The sequence below is a fragment of the Chionomys nivalis genome, chromosome 3 (assembly GCF_950005125.1).
Source record: "Chionomys nivalis chromosome 3, mChiNiv1.1, whole genome shotgun sequence".
Taxonomy (NCBI): domain Eukaryota; kingdom Metazoa; phylum Chordata; class Mammalia; order Rodentia; family Cricetidae; genus Chionomys; species Chionomys nivalis.
Window position 1 is genome coordinate 48,370,239 of NC_080088.1, and position 17,143 is coordinate 48,387,381.

General features: G+C 40.5%; 1 protein-coding gene across 1 annotated transcript in view; it reads right to left on the reverse strand.

Moving 5' to 3' along the window:
• Positions 1-17,143, reverse strand: part of Cd96 (CD96 molecule) — a 77,017-nt gene that overhangs the window by 16,276 nt on the left and 43,598 nt on the right. The window contains exons 8-10 of the mRNA XM_057765222.1: positions 14,321-14,413; positions 3,082-3,154; positions 2,563-2,630 (exon numbers count right to left, since the gene is read on the reverse strand). Of these exons, the coding sequence (XP_057621205.1) occupies positions 2,563-2,630; positions 3,082-3,154; positions 14,321-14,413 (234 nt within the window). The remainder of the gene's footprint in view (positions 1-2,562; positions 2,631-3,081; positions 3,155-14,320; positions 14,414-17,143) is intronic.

The window sequence follows — 17,143 nt, forward strand, 5'->3', positions numbered from 1 at the left end:
CAGGAGGCAGAGGCAAGTGGCTCTCTGTGAGTTTGAGGCCAGCCTGGGCTACAGAGCAAGTACCAGGAAGGCTCCAAAGCTACACAGAGAAACCCTGTATCGAAAGAAAAAGAAAAAAATTGTCTTCTCATGAACCAGATTTCTTAATTCCATGTAAGTTATCAATCCTTTTAGAGCCAGTATAAAATCCACACTTTTATTTCATATTTAAATTTTTGTATTTTGACATCAAGATCTTAAGCTATGTTTATTTTAGCTGTAAAGAAGTTCACTAAATTGAACAGACTTGGATCTGTTTAGTTTTAGTATGTGAGGATTTTGTTTATTTCTAAATTTTTTAAAAATATAGTTTATAAAATCAAAATAGGACTTATTCACTTATTATGTATACAATATTCTGTCTGTGTGTATGCCTGTAGGCCAGAAGAGGACACCAGACCCCATTACAGATGGTTGTGAGCCACCATGTGGCTGCTGGGAACCGAACTCAGGACCCTTGGAAGAGCAGGCAATGCTCTTAACCTCTGAGCCATGTTTCCAGCCCCAAAATAGGTCTTAAACTATATGCAATTTGCTTTTGTATAGTGTATGGTATGAGTCCATTTGAATGCTTTTCTTAAAAATAATCAGTATTTCAGGTAAGTTGGCTGAAAAGTTCCTCCTTTTTCACCATTATCTGCTATGCTACCTCTGTTTTGTGTCTAAACTCCACTGATCTGTGCCTCTCCTTTGAGCACTGCTTTTTCATCCCCTGTTTTGGGGTACTGAGTTTAAACATAGGCATCAATTATTAGTATATTTAACAAAGGGACTATGTTAAATTATGAAGGGTATTCCATTGGCTAATGAGGAAAGTATGCGATGAATTAAAGATTGTGATTGATCTAACTTTTGGCCTTAGGTCTACCAAAGAGATAAAAGCAATAAATAATATTACAAAGACCTGTACTATGTGAATTCTTTTTTCTCTCCCAATTACTGAGTCAGCCTTCCAGTGACACAGTGACTGAGCCAGCGAGTACACATGAGCTCAGCAGTTACGTCTGATTTTGAACCTTAAGCCAGTGATGTCATCGCTTCTTTTTATTCTACTCTACATGTGTCCTCCTCTGTCAGCTCTTTGTCTTCTGCCGCACAGAGGTCCTCTGCAGGCTGTTAATATCTACTAAGATGGGCCCTGCAGTTGGCACGGTTCCACGTTATAGTGGTGCCTATACATTGCCTTCGACTATCTCTTCTGTTTAAAAAAAATATATAAATTTATTCTTTGAGAATTTTACACATGTATACAGCATATTTTGTTTATGTTTCTTTCCCTGAATCCCTCCAGCTCCCTCTGGACTCTCCCCAACATACTCCCTTCATGTTTAATTTGTTTGTCTGTCTGTCTCTCTGTCTGTCTGTCTGTCTGTCTCTTATCTACCTATGTTTTATCATCAATCTACTTTACTCCTTCCTTTCTCTCCCTGTCACCTGTAACTCAATGAGTCTAATAAGTGCTGCCCATATGTGCATGAGTATGTAACCCTCACTAGAACATGGTCAACCTGTCAGGGACCACACCCTTAAAGAAAACCAAGTCTCTCTCTCCTAGCAACCATCAACTGTCAATAGCTTTTCAGTTAGGGGTGGGAGTTCATTCTCTTTTACTTTTATTATGGATACACATATCCTTGCTAGTTTGCATTTTCTACACATGTATTCAGAACTTGGTCTGACATCTTCATTGGTTTTTGGTTCTATCCATCACCCTTCTCTATATCCTTCTTCCCCCTCCTGCTCCTTCCAGAATGCAGTAGTTCCAATGAACTACCTATGCATCAAAAGATGATCCTGAACTGGCTGTATGGCCAGGTCTTGAACTCATTATCCTTTCTCTTCATCTCCCCAAATCCTGGGATTACAGGTTGAGGAAGCAATATGAGAATGTCTCACTGAGAAAAACAAGGCTGGAAACCCAAGAAGAAACAGAGGAGGAAAGAAGAAAGTGTCAGGGAGACACCATGCAGCTGCTGAAGGAGAAAAATGTCAGAACCTTACCAGTAAGCCTCAGCCTCATGGCGATACACAGATGAAAACAAATGGGTTAATTTAAGATATAAGAGTTAGCTAGGAATATGCCTGAGCTGTTGGCTAAACAGTGTTGTAATTAATATAGTTTTTGTGTGTGATTATTTGTGTCTGGGCAGCCAGAAAACAAAAGTACAGTCTCTGTTTACAACAGGTGTGTACCATCACATCTTACTTTTGGTTCCTCATGTTCAAGACAATTTCCCAGTTACCATAGCAGCCCCTGCTGTCCTCCCTTGACTCTTCTCATGTCTGTGTACTGAGTTTTCTTCCTTGTATCATTAGTTACCATGTGTCTGTCTCTCCTCACAGCAAATTTGGAACTTAGATCTTCTTCATATATGTATTCTAATCATCAGCAACAGTACTTCAAACATGATTGATGCTTGTAAGTTTTGAAGAATATGGTTATGAACATAGGACATGGTGCCTGTCAATACGTGTGCTGGGTGACTGAATAGAAGACACAAAGGGACCCGTGGTATACTCAACAGTTTTTGCCGTCTGTTCCACTGGATGTCTGGACATAGTTGAAGCCTTTAGTCGTCATGCTGGAATTGCTGGCTAAAAGATAAAATTATTTTCAGAATCCAACTGTTTTTTCTTATGAAACTGTAATTTAATTTTGCTTTGACGCACTGTTTTTTATCTGTGTGACTTTGGGGACATGTGAAATGTCCTTCCTCCTCAGACACTGGCTGTTCTGAGGCTGACACTCTGTGATTCGTGTTTAATGTCAACTTGTTACTGGCGGTTTCCCTTTTTCTAACCTTGTAACTGGGTTACTTTAATGTTACCTTAAAATCCCTTGACAAATGAAAGGTATGCTGTAATGCAGGCCATCACAGTTTACTGGTAAGATTATAGCGATCATCACAGCCTTATGTGGTCACTGCAGGGTAACTCTAAATCAGCTGAAAAACATAGCCTTTCCCCAAACCTCAAGGTTTTAGACATAGTAGTAAGACAATGAGTTGCTGAACATGAAGCATGGGCAGAAAGCCCGCTTACTCTCCCTGGGGAGTTGCATCTGGTGTCGACACATCCCCGTCTACAATGGCCATTGAAGACATACCTGGATATCCTGTTTGTAAATCAAAATTTCCAAATTGCTGTAAGTATATATAGTCACATGTTTAAACAAGAGAGTCTTTGGGAGGACTCTAAGAAGGCACATATCTAATGGCTTCATTTTAAATATGGAAAAAATCTCAACAGGTTACACAACAAATATTCAAATCATTCCTTTGCTACTAACACAGTTCTAAACTCAAATCTATTATATTCACTTTCCAAACACATATTGATTCAATATCTGCTTTGTACTGAACACTATTCTAGGTGCTAGGGTTGTGGCAATAAGTGAAGTCAAGGTTTCTGCTTCACAAAATTTACCTTACAGTGAATTTTTATAAGGATAAAATATTTTCACCTGTTAACGATGGTTTCCTATTTACTTTGATTTTTAGCTGACAATGAATTTTCATAAGAATGTATTTTCACATACTATATTTTTTGCATTTATTTCAATTCTTAGCTTACAAAGTCGTCTCCATATTTACAACACACCCTTTTCTCTCTTTTTGTTTCCCTGGCCACAAATAAAAATATGGCTCATGGTTGCTTACAACATGAATGCTTCTCTGGAGAGGAAGCAAGACAGATGAAGGAAGAAGAGCATCCAACAACCACACTCTGTTGAAAACTTGTCTGCATCTTCTCAGGAGACACATTTTTAGTCTATTTTTGGTGTGTGTATTTCTCCTTTGTTCCCAAACACACCTAAGGTGGCTTATGTAAATACACACGAAAGAAACAAAATGGCGACTAAAAGGAGGAAATAAGGACAGAGGAAACAGGGAAAGTTGAGCTCTGCTGAAACCAGGACAGGGCTAGAACACAGTGTGCATCTCTCGATATTTTGTTCCTTTAGCAATAGAGTCCCACATTCACCGGAATTTTCTAGGCCAAATGATAAGAAAGAAACAATGTATATTAATTGATTGATCTGTATTAAAAGAAAAAGTAAGTCTCTTTTGGAGAGTTATTCTTTTTACCACAGTTGAGAAAAAGATTTTCCAAGTTCTTGTATGATGACTGTTGTGTAAGTTGTACAATATCCTCAACAACATCATTGCAGTATGATAGCAGCGGACTGTGTTTATGCATGCGGCTCTGAGTAGAGAACGGTGTACAGTGTCCTCAACAACATCCTTCAGTATGATAGCAGCGGACTGTGTTTACGCACGCGGCTCTGAGTAGAGAACGGTGTGCCAGCTTCCTGAGTGCCTCGATTTTAGAAAAATTATCTTAACCACTGAGCCATCTCCTCAGCTCCGGAAAAGTTCTTAATTGGAAAAGATGGATAATGAAATATTTGAAAAGGGGGCTGGAGAGATGGCTCAGAGGTTAAGAGCACTGACTGCTCTTCCAGAGGTCCTGAGTTCAATTCCCAGCAACCACATGGTGGCTCACAACCATCTGTAATGAGATCTGGTGCCCTCTTCTGGCCTGAGGGCATACATGGAGGCTGAACACTGTGTATACAATAAATAAATAAATCTTAAAAAAAAAAAAGAAAGAAATATTTGAAAAGATGTGTGTGGTAAATAAATTGGTGCATGGTTTACAAGTAGTTCACGTGCAGAGATGTCCACAGCGAATGTTTCTGCAATGCAGCCCAAAGAGATTCAGTGTTATGTATTCTTCCATATAAACTGCCACATACAGGGAGCTCTTAGGAGATACCTTATGCTACTTGGAGATTTGAATAGGCAGCATCATCAGAAAGGGAATACCTGGGATGGGGAGGATCTCAGCTCAGTCATGTGTACTGACTTATGCGAATGTTTTTGAACTCATTCAGAACTCAACATCTTTCACAGGCAAAACTCTGGCATTTGTCAAGGGCTTAGAACATGTGAACTAAAAGGAAACAAAAGAGTCAGCGAAACCTGGCCTTTCTATCCACGCAGAACATGGTCAGGTTTACTGGTCTTCTGCTTGGTTTTTGTTATCATTCTTGGCCTGTACAACTTTGCATAGGTCATTGAAAGAATGAGTCATTTACTATGGGCCTTATTAACTACAGAGAAGTAGCGTTGAATCCACCTGGGCAAACAATTGTTCTCTAAATAAATTCAACCCGCTCTCCTTCCTGCGGGTTAATACCATGGCTCGGGGATTGAGGTCCGCTTACAAGCCACGGCCACATCTTACCACTCATAGTCAACCCCCTGCAGGCACTCTTTGTCCAACAAACATTTGAGGGCTTGTATCTCTTAGGTACTGACCTTGAAATTTGGAATATTACTCCTTTGCAGCCTATGTTCATGGAGGAGACATGAATGATTAGAGGAGACATGGAAGGGACAGATAATCAAATCTGACAGCAGGTAAAGCTATGCGTTCCCAGACCGGGAATGCCATGGGAGAATTCGACCAGGGAAGGACAGGTGGAAACTTCCCTGCATTCCGAGGCTTAGTAAGCTTGAGGTAGCTGCCTATCCCTATGTAATTATCCAAATTTTAAAATGATATTTTTTTAAAAAGTGATCATGTCTGATTGTCTCTACATGCAGTAGAAAATTTTAAAAAGAATTTTATTTGCAGTTTTGAACCATTCACATTGGTAATATTCTTAGCATGCCAATGGGGCAGTTTGCTTTAGTCTCTTCGGTTTCCAGGCTAAGACCACCTCCCAGCACACTAAAACCTCTTGCTTTCCAATAATTGATTTTACATTATGACACACTCTAGGCAAAATGAATGAAAACCCAGATGATAGAGAGTTGATTGCTGTGTTTCCTGGCTGTTTATTTTTCCTTCAATGTGAAGATTTACTGTTATTAAATTCTGCAAGCATTCAGACATACATCATCATGATGGTTTTTTCCAGGAAAAAAAAAATAAGCAACCACTTCATCCAGTTTGTTTTGTTTACCCTAGTTCAGAACCTTCCATGAGGTTAGCCGAGGTTTAAAGCCTTCCAGTTCACTGAATTTTAACTCTTTAAATATGTCCCGCCTGAAGGGACGCGGTACTTTTTTAGTGTTTCTGTAGATATTCATGTAGTCTGGGTTGAATGGAGGGGAAAGAAGAATGCTCTGCAAAGGTTAGTTCTGGCTGTTGCCACACGCCATTGTGCCAACTGCTTCTTACCCTCCATCCTTGTTTGCTTTCCCGGGGACTGACCCCCTGCATCTCAGAGAAAGCATAGATGGGTAAAATGCCGGTGGTTCCTCAGTTTGGTAACTTTTTGAAAATTTTATAAGACAACTGCCCACGCATCCATGAGATGACAGTGGTCAGTTTTATTTTTCATAGCCTAAACTGCCTAGATTAGATTAGAGCTAGCCTGTTAAAGGAAACCCTTTTTTACTTATTCCTTCTTTCTTCTCTGTTCTCCGTGTTCCCTGAGGGAGGGGTTCTAAGCCAGGCTGGAGTCAGACCAGGGCATTGCGAAGCTATTTCCTTGTCTTTGCCTCACACAGACATAAAGCACAAAGTCAATTCATGTCAGCCCTCTGCGGCCAACACAGACCCATGCTTGCAGAAGGGAATGAAGAGAAATTCTGGACTAAATTAATTTTTTTCAAGTTTCGGCACTTCATTTGACAAGACTTTTAAATTATTGATATATGTCTGCTCTAGGGGCTGAAAAAGACCAGACGACATTTATTATATGAAAATCACCCCCCAAAGGGCCAAGTAATTTGTCTGAAATTTCTTCCAGCAGCCAAGAAACTATTCAACAGAGCTCATTTGAAGAGAGAATAATGGAGAAAATAATTTTTTTCTTTTTTTGCTACCCAGTCCAGCTTATATAATCAACCAAGTGCAAGAATAAAAAAGATTTGCAAGTTCAGTCAGAACGATGTGGTTAGTCAGGCCAACTCATCCAAGACTTCCCTTGTATCCCAGGGATATTGCCTGAAAATTAAATTATTTTCCATATCACAGTGTTTTCAATCAGCCTTCCGCTGCATCACTATAGCATCTACTGAATGTACTTGGATCAATCTGTCAATTTCCTGCACAAACATAGAGTTTCTCTCCGTCAGCTCTCTCCACCCACAGCACAAAGGGCCCTTAAAGGTGGTACTGAGATGGCAGACTTGTGCTTAAGAGAATCTGGGCCATACTGACACATTCCCACGAGCCTTATCAGTCCCAGAGGTGAGACTGAGGTGTCCTAAAAACACTCCAAAACTCAAGTCACAACCTGCTTGTCTAACATGTTAAATGAAGGGCTAACAAGACCATATACCACCAGATTATTGGTCTGAAAGGGGTTCAAGACCAACTCAACGAGGACAACAGAAAGCAAGGCAGAGTTCTCCACATATGTGGTACAGTTGCAGACAGGATAATCGTTAGTAATTTTAAAAATTGGTCACCTGGGGCTGGTAAGGTTGTTCAACAGGTAAAAGGGCCTACTATGTGATCCAGGTGACTTGAGTTCAGTTTGTAGCATGGAGAGCAGAAGAGAGTTGACTCTCAAAATTTACCCCACCCTCTGAGGCGCCTTGCTGCCTCGGGATTTTCTAGAACTAAAAGAGAGCATGGCGATTTTGTGAGCATGATGTTGTAGAGCCGTACCTACAACAAAGACTGTATTAAGGTGACTGTAGGCAGAGGCAGAGCACGGAAGGGCGCTAGGAAGGAAAGCAGGGAAGGGTGCTCTTTCCTCTGAATTATTTCTAACAAAGGAGATGTGAGGTCCGTTCTTGGAGACTAAATTTCTCAAGAACCTCTGGTCCAGCAAAGAGAAAGATTAATACAGGTGTTCTGGGTGAGCAGGCACAATAACAACTTCACATGAGCAGGGATTTATCCACCATAAAAGGCATTTGTACTGACAGAGGCAGTGATCTGACTACCTAGGCTCCTTTCTGACTTGTCAACCTTCTGCACGACTTTACTTTTGCCATTTAATCTCTTTGTGTCTCAGTGTTCTTTCCTGTGAAGTGGGTGGTAATAACCCTTCAAGTTTGTGCTATTGGCAGAATGAAATGAAACAATGGATTTATAGTTGAGAATAATTCCAGACTCACTGGGAGAACTCGACAAATATCAGGGACACCGTTCAACTATATGACACAGCCATGTCAGTGGGAAAAAAATGGTTAGATAATTGCTAGGAGAAAGCCAGAAGGCACTTGTGTGGCAGTATTCTAAAAGCCTGTCTTTGTCCCCGTATTTAGTCACGCAATCCTGGTGAGGATCTGCTATGTGACCCTCCATTTCTACAAATGCCTTGTTGAGACTGCCATCAACGTAGGTCATTGTAAATCAACATCACCCAGTCTTTAGGCTGCCTGCTCTTGCAGCTCCCATTCCATGCACATCGCTTCCTCTTTCCTTTTCCTCATACGCTGACAAGCCACAGAGACTGTCATCCAGATCACTCTAAACCCAGAGCCCACTGGTTTAGCTCATCTTCACCTGGCCCCATCACACCTCTCTTCCCACCGGTCCTTATGACTCCTGCCTCTCTTCTCAAAGATGCCCTCAGTTTATTTACAGCTGTGCTGAAGATGACGATTTTAGTTTGGGGCCCTGGTTAATTTCGGTGCGTAATTGTTAAATAAGTCATAAACTTTTTAAATAATGAAGTTTAAAAAGTGTTAAAAGGATAATAATTTGAAGACCCATTTTGCGTCTTTCTTCCAGTTGAGCCGATCCTTCCCTCTAGACTGCGTGCAGCCTTCCCCAAGCCTACTGCATGCTCACCGTGGCACTCTGAGCATTGTTGTCGTAGTTGGTTGTGGTGGTGATAGTAACGGTGCTGGAGAGATGAGCCCAGGGATCTACATATGTTCGTCAAGATTTCTGCCTTTAAGCCACACCCTAGCTCTCTCTCCTGCCTTGCTCCTTTTCCATGTCTATATATGGAAACTAATGGAGTTACCATCACACCCAAATCAGCAACACCCTCTGCCTCCTTTCAACTCTCTGGGACTCCCTTGCTTTAGAACCCAGTGTCTTGAACTGCTGATGCTTGTCTGTGTGTCTTCCTTCTGATATCATCCAATAATGCATTTCCTGAGTCTGTTCTCAATCCATTTCTGGCATATTTATTTGTAAGTCTCTAGTTTTGTTGTACCCCCCCCCACTCATTCCCCTGCCCTCTGCTTCCCATACATGATCATCTGCTTTCTTCAGGCCAGCTGTTACCACATGAGGAACAGGCCAAGGGCTGGAATCAGAGCAGACCGGGTATTGTGCTCTATATGTTCAGAGTAGGAAATCAGACGGTGAGAATCAGGTAAGTTATTGATGAGGGCTCAATATCAAAATTAATGTCAATGGGTCAGAGGACCGGGCAGAGACATAAAATAGGAGGCAGAGCCAAAGGGTCTGTGGTATTGTGGGCAGAGAGATGAGAATCAGGCCAAGACTCATGTAGCCTGTAAGCTCTGTACAACAGAGCCACTGAGTCCCCTTGTGACTGTAGTGTGGCCCCATATAAATTCCCCAGGATGTTTGCAAGCATGCTGTGTTGTCTGTTGTAACATGGACAAATGTCTTGACTGATTACGCAAGCCTGGGTTCGTGCCCCTGTGGCCTGTTTTACACAACATGATGAGTAGCTGATGAATTGCAAGCCTGAGAGCACTGTTCTGAGTGCAACCGTACCTCTAAGCTTACATCACCGCTACTTCGCCCTCAGCTTGCCACACGTCTCTGCTTGCTACACCCAAGCTTTCGCTGAGTCAGCCTCCCATCTTTTCTTCTTTCTTCTTTTTTTTTTTTTTTTTATAAAAACAATTTGTTTTTACTGTTTAAAATAAACATAAACTATATACACTGTGGAGCCAGAATGACCGTCACAGAGCGTGGATGATAGTCTGGCTTCGAAGTTGCTGAATATACTCTTTGGCATGGTCAACTGTTGTCTTGGGTGCTTCGGGTAGGGGTGGGGGTCCTTCCACCAGCTTCACAAAATAGTGGCAATAGACCTTCTCCATGATACCAAAGCGACCTCGGCCATGGTAACAGAGGCGCTTCAGGCATTGGCCTCTTCCTGAGGTGGACTCAGCTATATATAAGTTGGATCTGAATTCCACATTATGGTCTCTCACTGCCATGTCTTGTGCTTCTAAGAGTACCTCTTTTATTATTTGCGCCCCCTTTTTATCATTGAACTCCAACTGAGCCATCTTTTCATTGAACTTCACTGAGGAGACAGCGGGGACCCAGCACACATTAGTGAACTCTTGTGAAGAGGAAGGAAACTTCTTGCCATTTGTTTGAGCTATGAAGTTCTCCTTCTGGAATGAAAGAGTATTGCATCGGTACGGCCTCCCCCCCCCCCCGTTATTTTAAAGATCATCTTTTATTGAGTACAAGCATGGGAAGGCCACCGCTTGCAGGCAGAAGTGGAGCTTTGTAATGTGGATTGAGTTGCGTATCTCCTTACACCTTGGACTTGAGAGTGACACATGGTCTTCTGAAAGCCGACTTCTGTGTCATGGCAAATATGGACTCCTGCAAAAAAGCCTTCAAAGATGTCTCCTACCAGATTCTGTGTCAGCAATGAGGAGATCTTTACAATGGCCCTCTAGGTTGCTGCCACTATAAGGGGGTAAGTCAATGACTGGACCAATCACATAAGTTCATTTGAGGTATGCTTGATAGTTACTGATTTAAACATGATCTTTGGCATATACCAACTAGTCAAAAAATTGTTTCAAATGTAATCTGTAGTCACCATCTTGAGGAGCTCTCACTTGGATTTCGTAGAGCAAAGGATATCTGTCCTAATTGTACCTGAGGTTGATCTAAAGCCAGGTTTCTCAGACTCAGCACAGTTAACAATTTGAACTAAATATTGTTTTGTGATGAGAGCTGTGCCATCCTGTGTTATGCAATATTTGGGGGAAGCCTTCCCTCTACTCACTGGATGCTGTCACCTAACTGAGTCAACTCCAAATCTGTCTGGACACTACCAGATTGCCCCTCATTGTTGGGAGGGTAGATTATTAAACTGTCATCTAAGAAAGTTCTTAGGTCATTGAAGTAATGGTACCTTACTTTAAGGAGGGCCTAGTTCTCCAGAAACTTCTCAGTTCTGTCACCTTACTGGAGAACCACCACTACCACACACACACACAGACACACACACACACAAATACACACACACACAAATATATATACACACACATTGCATACAAATAAGTTTCCTGTGCTTTCTCTGTTAAAATGGCAGCTATGTATTTTATGTTTTATATTTCTTCACAGATATAAGTGGTATTTGGTCAAACGTAAGCACTTAACATGTTGGCTAGCTCCACAAACAAGTCAACTAGAAGGCATTATTGTCAGGATGTAAGTGCCAGGAGGGTATTTTTCTATTTTGTTTGTTGCCACTTGGCCAGCATGTGGAAGAATAGTTGATGCCAGTAATTGGTGAATGAATTGTTACCTTATTTCCTCTTTTAAATATTTTAAATTAAAATATAATTATGTTCTTCTAAAAATAATGTGTTTAGTGAGCACCTGTCCCATTACCAAAGATATTGTCTTAGTTAGGTTTTTTTTTTTTTTTTTTTTTTTTTATGTGAAGAGACACAATGACCATGGCAATTCTTATAAAGGAAAAAATTAAATTGGGGTTGCTTACAATTTTAGAGTTTAGTCACATTATAATCATGCTGCTACATGGTGGCAGACAGGTAGGCATGCTGCTGGAGAAGTAGCCGAGTGTCCTACAGTTTGACTTGCAGGGAACAGGAAGTGGTCTGCTTTATTGGGTATGGCTTGAGCATATATGAGATCTCAAAGCCCACCTCCACAGTGATACACTTCCTCCAGCAAGACCACACCTACTCAAATAAGGCCACACCTCCTAATAGTGCCACTCCCTTTGGGGTCCATTTTCTTTCAAACCACCACAGATATTATTTAAAGTGTGGTTATGTTGGACTCAATGTTTTCTTTTGTCTGTTTTCTCCAGTCTCCTTCTTTCCTCCTCTGATACACGATACTGTCTCCTTGACCAAGCTTATGTACTGATACTTTCTCAAGTGATCCCAAACATAACTGCTCATGTCATTTTCTCTAAGACATTTTTCAAGGTCTTCCTCTAGTAAAATGAATATGGTACACACAAGACCTATTTCTCCCCCCCCCTTTCACCTCTCTTTTTATTTCCCTTCCCCTAAAAATGTTTTTGATTGCCTGAAGCCATAGGGACAACTAATAACTTTAAGCATAGCACTTCCTGACCCATTGTCCTGGGATATTTCCATTCCACAGGGTATGTCCCCTTTCACTTTCCTGCTTTTAATTATGGTCACATGTGTATGTCATCTATCTCATGTGGGGCTTCAAACTTTCTGATGGCAGAATAAAAATTGCCATTATTTTTAACACCATAGCGTTCTTATATATAATATTATATACCTATAATATTATAAATAGTAAATGACATTTCAAATTATAATAGTCTATCAATTCTTTTATTTGTTGAGCTATTCAATTAATGTTTATGACCACCTATACATACTATCTAGGTACATGTTAGAAACAAAACAAATCTAGCCTGGTCTGTTTAAGTGTTAGACTGGTTGGGGAAAAGTGTTATCTAATGCAACTAGATTCAGAGTCAGCAGACTTGTATAAATAGAGTCTCTGTTACCACTAGGTGCTGATCATGTTTAGTGTCTCAGTGTCCTGCTTGGAATAAGGGAAAGGATATTTGTGCTCTCCACTATGAAAAATAAGGAAGGAAAACAACATTGCATTTAATATAAAAAACATTTAAAATGATACAGCACAGTGACTTATATTTGATCACAATTCCTACTCTTCCCTTCAAGAGATGGAATCCTAGCCTTTCCCCTGAGAATATACTTGTTTCTCATGGAAAGAACGAAGCAGAGGTGACCTGCACTGTGGGAGAGAATGACTTTAAAAGGCTACTTTTCTATAGCCATTATTTCTTGAAGTACTTTGTCAGGAGGAAGCCAACAGCCTTATTAGATGCAGTCCTACTGAGGGCCACACAGTGAGCACTGAGGCATCTTGTTTTGAGAGCATGCTTGAGCTCAGATGTACGTGCTATTGTTCCAACCGATCTTTCAGATGACTGAAGCACAGGGCAATGACTCAAACTCAACGGCACTAAAAATCCTTAGTGTGGTCCAGCTAAGCTGTGGATTCCAGGCTCCTGGAACCATTTGGGATGTTTTACAATGCATTAAGTACCAAAGTAATTTTTCACACAGCAATGTACAAATGATACATAAGGCACTGCAGAGGTTTAAGATATTATTATTATTATGATGATGATGATGACGATGTTTGCCGAGTGAAAATGTCTGTTGTAATTTATTGGCCTTTGAAAGTGGTAGTTAGAAAAAAGAAGAGAAGGGTGATGACAAAGAAGAAGGAGAGGGGAGCAGGAGAGGGAGAGTGTTCTAAAACACCAAGAACCTGGACGTGAAACTTCTGATGGGTGGTTTACAGGCATTTTTCACCTGCCAGACACTTCTCACTTTCTGCAAGGTAGCTGTGTGTGACAGTGACCGTAGGTGAAATGTAAAAGGCTACCAGCTAAAGCAATTGTTCACTCCTGTGGCCTGCTTTTGTTTTATTTCATTTTCCAGCAAAATCGATAGTTTTAATTAAATATGAAATGAAAGCCATGCTTCTACTCTAAATATACTTTAGTTTTTTTTTTTTTATATATCAGAGGTCACCATGGATCTCTAAATGTACAAAGGCCGTGGGCATCAGGATTATGCCTTGTTCGCATCAATACAAACCTCTGAGACTCCCTGCCATGCATGACTTTACCATAGCAACACTGACCAAGGGCTCCCACTGTTAATGCTGCTGTGGATGGGAGGGTTGAACTCACAGTACTCACTAGCCATCCTGGTCAATTAATTTGAGGCCAGACAAATTTAAACATAAAATGTTCAACTATTTGAGACCCACAGTCTCTCCATTTGCAACAACTTTTTTAAGCTCCCCAGTGAGAAGATGTCTTGGAGAACTGCCAATTTACTATTTAATAATGAATACAGAATTTAAATTCCTCGCTGAATATTTACTGACTTCAATTTGTCCATGACTTCAAGTGTTAGCTCTTAAGAACTATGAGAACAGCACTTTGGTTTATGCCAAAGGTCATAGCAAGGAAAGACATGAACCATACAAGTCTCCTAGTTTTAACCACCTGGTTAGTTAAAGCATTAGTAGGTTATGTAAATTAAAAGTAGTGTGAGAACATCCTTACTTGTAGAAGACACCTTGTCATTTGGAAAAGGTTGTGTGCCCAAGGTAGATCCTGTCACACTGGTGAGGTGTTCCGTTGGGACATTCTCCGAATCTGAAAGTGTTAGGCAGATGTTTATAATGGATAAAATATTGTAAGTAAAAGATATGAATTTAGCTCTAAGCATATTTGTTCATTATCTAGCAATCAATATTGAGGACTTGATACAGACCAGGCAGTGAGATTAACTTGTGAGTTGGAGGGGTGTGGAGCTACCTTTAATTTTCTTTCAATACTTTAAAATATTTATTTGCTCTCTCTCTCTCTCTCTCTCTCTCTCTCTCTCTCTCTCTCTCTCAATAGAAGCTAAGATGTGTTGTTTTGCACTCATTTAATTTTCTTTAACCACCATTATGTGCTTTACAAATAGTTCTACTGAAGGAATTTTTTAAAAAATTATTTTGTTTTACGTATATGGGAGTTTTGCCTGCATTTATGTATGCAGACATGTGCACCAGGCAGCCTCCAGGGACCAGATGAGGGGATAGGATCTCTCAAAACTTGACTCACAGATGTCTGTAGTTCACCATCAAACCCAGGTCTTCTGGAAGACCAGCGTATCTTAACCTCTAAGTCATCTCTCCTGCCCCTGAAGGAATTTTTTTTTTAATTACAAGTATAAGGAGGATTGGTTAACTTTCGAAAAAAATATAGATGAAATAAATGTGGTTAATTAATGTTTGAGCCTGGACAATTTTGTGAGTTTTCTAGATACAACATCACTGTTTAGATTAGAGTCATTAGATTACGAAAATGATCACACTCTTCTTGTTTACCATCTACTGTAGTGATGAGGTGAGCAGGTCTGCTTTTCATCCCACCTGGCACCCACATGGCTAGCTTAGCCCCGGAAATAATAACACAGAAACTGTATTCATTTAAAACACTGCTTGGCCCATTATCTCTAGCCTCTTCCTGGCTAACTCTCACATCTTAATTAACCCATTTCTAATAAATCTGTGTATCACCACATGACTGTGGCTTACCAGCAAGATTCTAACCTACGTCCATCTCGGGCAGGAGAGCCATGGCGTCCTGCCTCACTGCCTTCTACACAGCATCCTGTTCTGTCTACTCCGCCTACCTAATTTTCTGCCCTATCAAAAAGCCAAGGCAGTTTCTTTATTTAACCAATGAAATCAATGCAAAACAGAAGACCCTCCTACATCAGTCTACAATTAGTCTCGAATCCTCAAACGTCACACTTAATATCTTGGTGTTGACCATCTCTTTTCCATCTTTCATGAACTACACATTCTATCCAAAAGGCAGTGTTTTGACCCAAGGGTAGTTGACTCATGAAGACTTCCTAGTCTTTTTGCCATTTCTCAGCATTTTTACATTTTCAAGCTTTCTCATATGAACCTCTTTAAAATTTGGGCTTCCTAGGGGACCTTCATGATATACCTCCTTCCTTTGATCTTAATGCTACCAAGAGTCTTGTCATTTTTTATTGATGGGTCATGCCCCTCCTAATGAAGAAAAACTGGTTTAGTTCCTCATTGTGTTTACAGATATTGATACGTAGAATGATGTAGTATAGACCATCATTTCCAAATTGCCAGAAAGACCAACATTAAGTGCCTTTCTGACTGCTCTTAATAAGCATCCTCTTCTAAAATGGCATGCTGGGAAGATGGGGTGTGTGGCTGAAAGATGAATGCTTACATGGTTATCTCTCTGGGATGGTTTGACAGAGGCTGTAAGCCAATGCATATAGTCAAATCCCACTCATTCTTACATTATGTATGAAATATTTTTGGGATACAGTCATACTAATTTGCTTACATGCTGTGCATAACAGCCTTTGTGCTGTAGTTCTTAGTTGAGTAATTATGATAAAGATAATATTATCTACAAAACTTAAAATATATGCTGTCTCACCCTTTATAGAGGAAGTGCCAATTCCTGGAATTGAAGGTATTGATTATGTTCTGTCCCAGATTGATACAATGTAAGGCGTTTATTTTTTACTGATGGTCATTTTTGTTTTAGAACAGTATTCTGATATATTTCATAAGCAAACATCTTTGGAAGGCGAAGGGGTCAGCCTTGCAGTACATTTTGGAGATTTTACTATAAGATTTGCATACTAAGAAGAGCTCTTTGCCCCATGTCCAAACCCACATAGATTTCAACATGAAATCTGAGCTCATAAACCATCTGTCTAACTTCAGATTGTACCAAAAAGTAGAAACACTGCCTTGGTCAAAATAAAAATTGGGGCTGTTAAAAAGACATGACTACAGCCTAATAGGCATAGGTTATTTCCCAACACTCAGGTGTAGAACCAAGTAGGGTTGCTTCACGAACATTTTAGGTCACTCTATTTGCTGCAATGTTGAAAGGGATGGATTTCTGGCCCTCAACAGCCCTATTGTAGGCAAAGAAGCCTCTCACCACCCCATCAGCAGGCATGAGTTTGGCCCACCAGAACATCTGAATCAGTTCTGAGGTTTCCTATGAACAGCTGTCAGCCCTTTCCCGGTACATCTAAAAAATGAGCCAAATCCCAGGGCACATGAGATCCTTTCTTCTCAGAGTGGAGCCCCCTGACCAGCGGGAGAAGTTTTTTGCAGCATCTTGTTAGAATACAGAACTCGGCTCCAGACTTGCTGAATTAGAATCTACATTTTAACAAGATGTCTGGATGATTTGTGTGCATAGCAGATTCTCTATATTTTCAGGATCCCTAGAAGCAGACACAAGTATGAATTTTGGCTTATTGTAGGAAGTCACGGGGCAAAAAGTATCTGTCTAGAATCTTCCACTTAAATGCTTAGT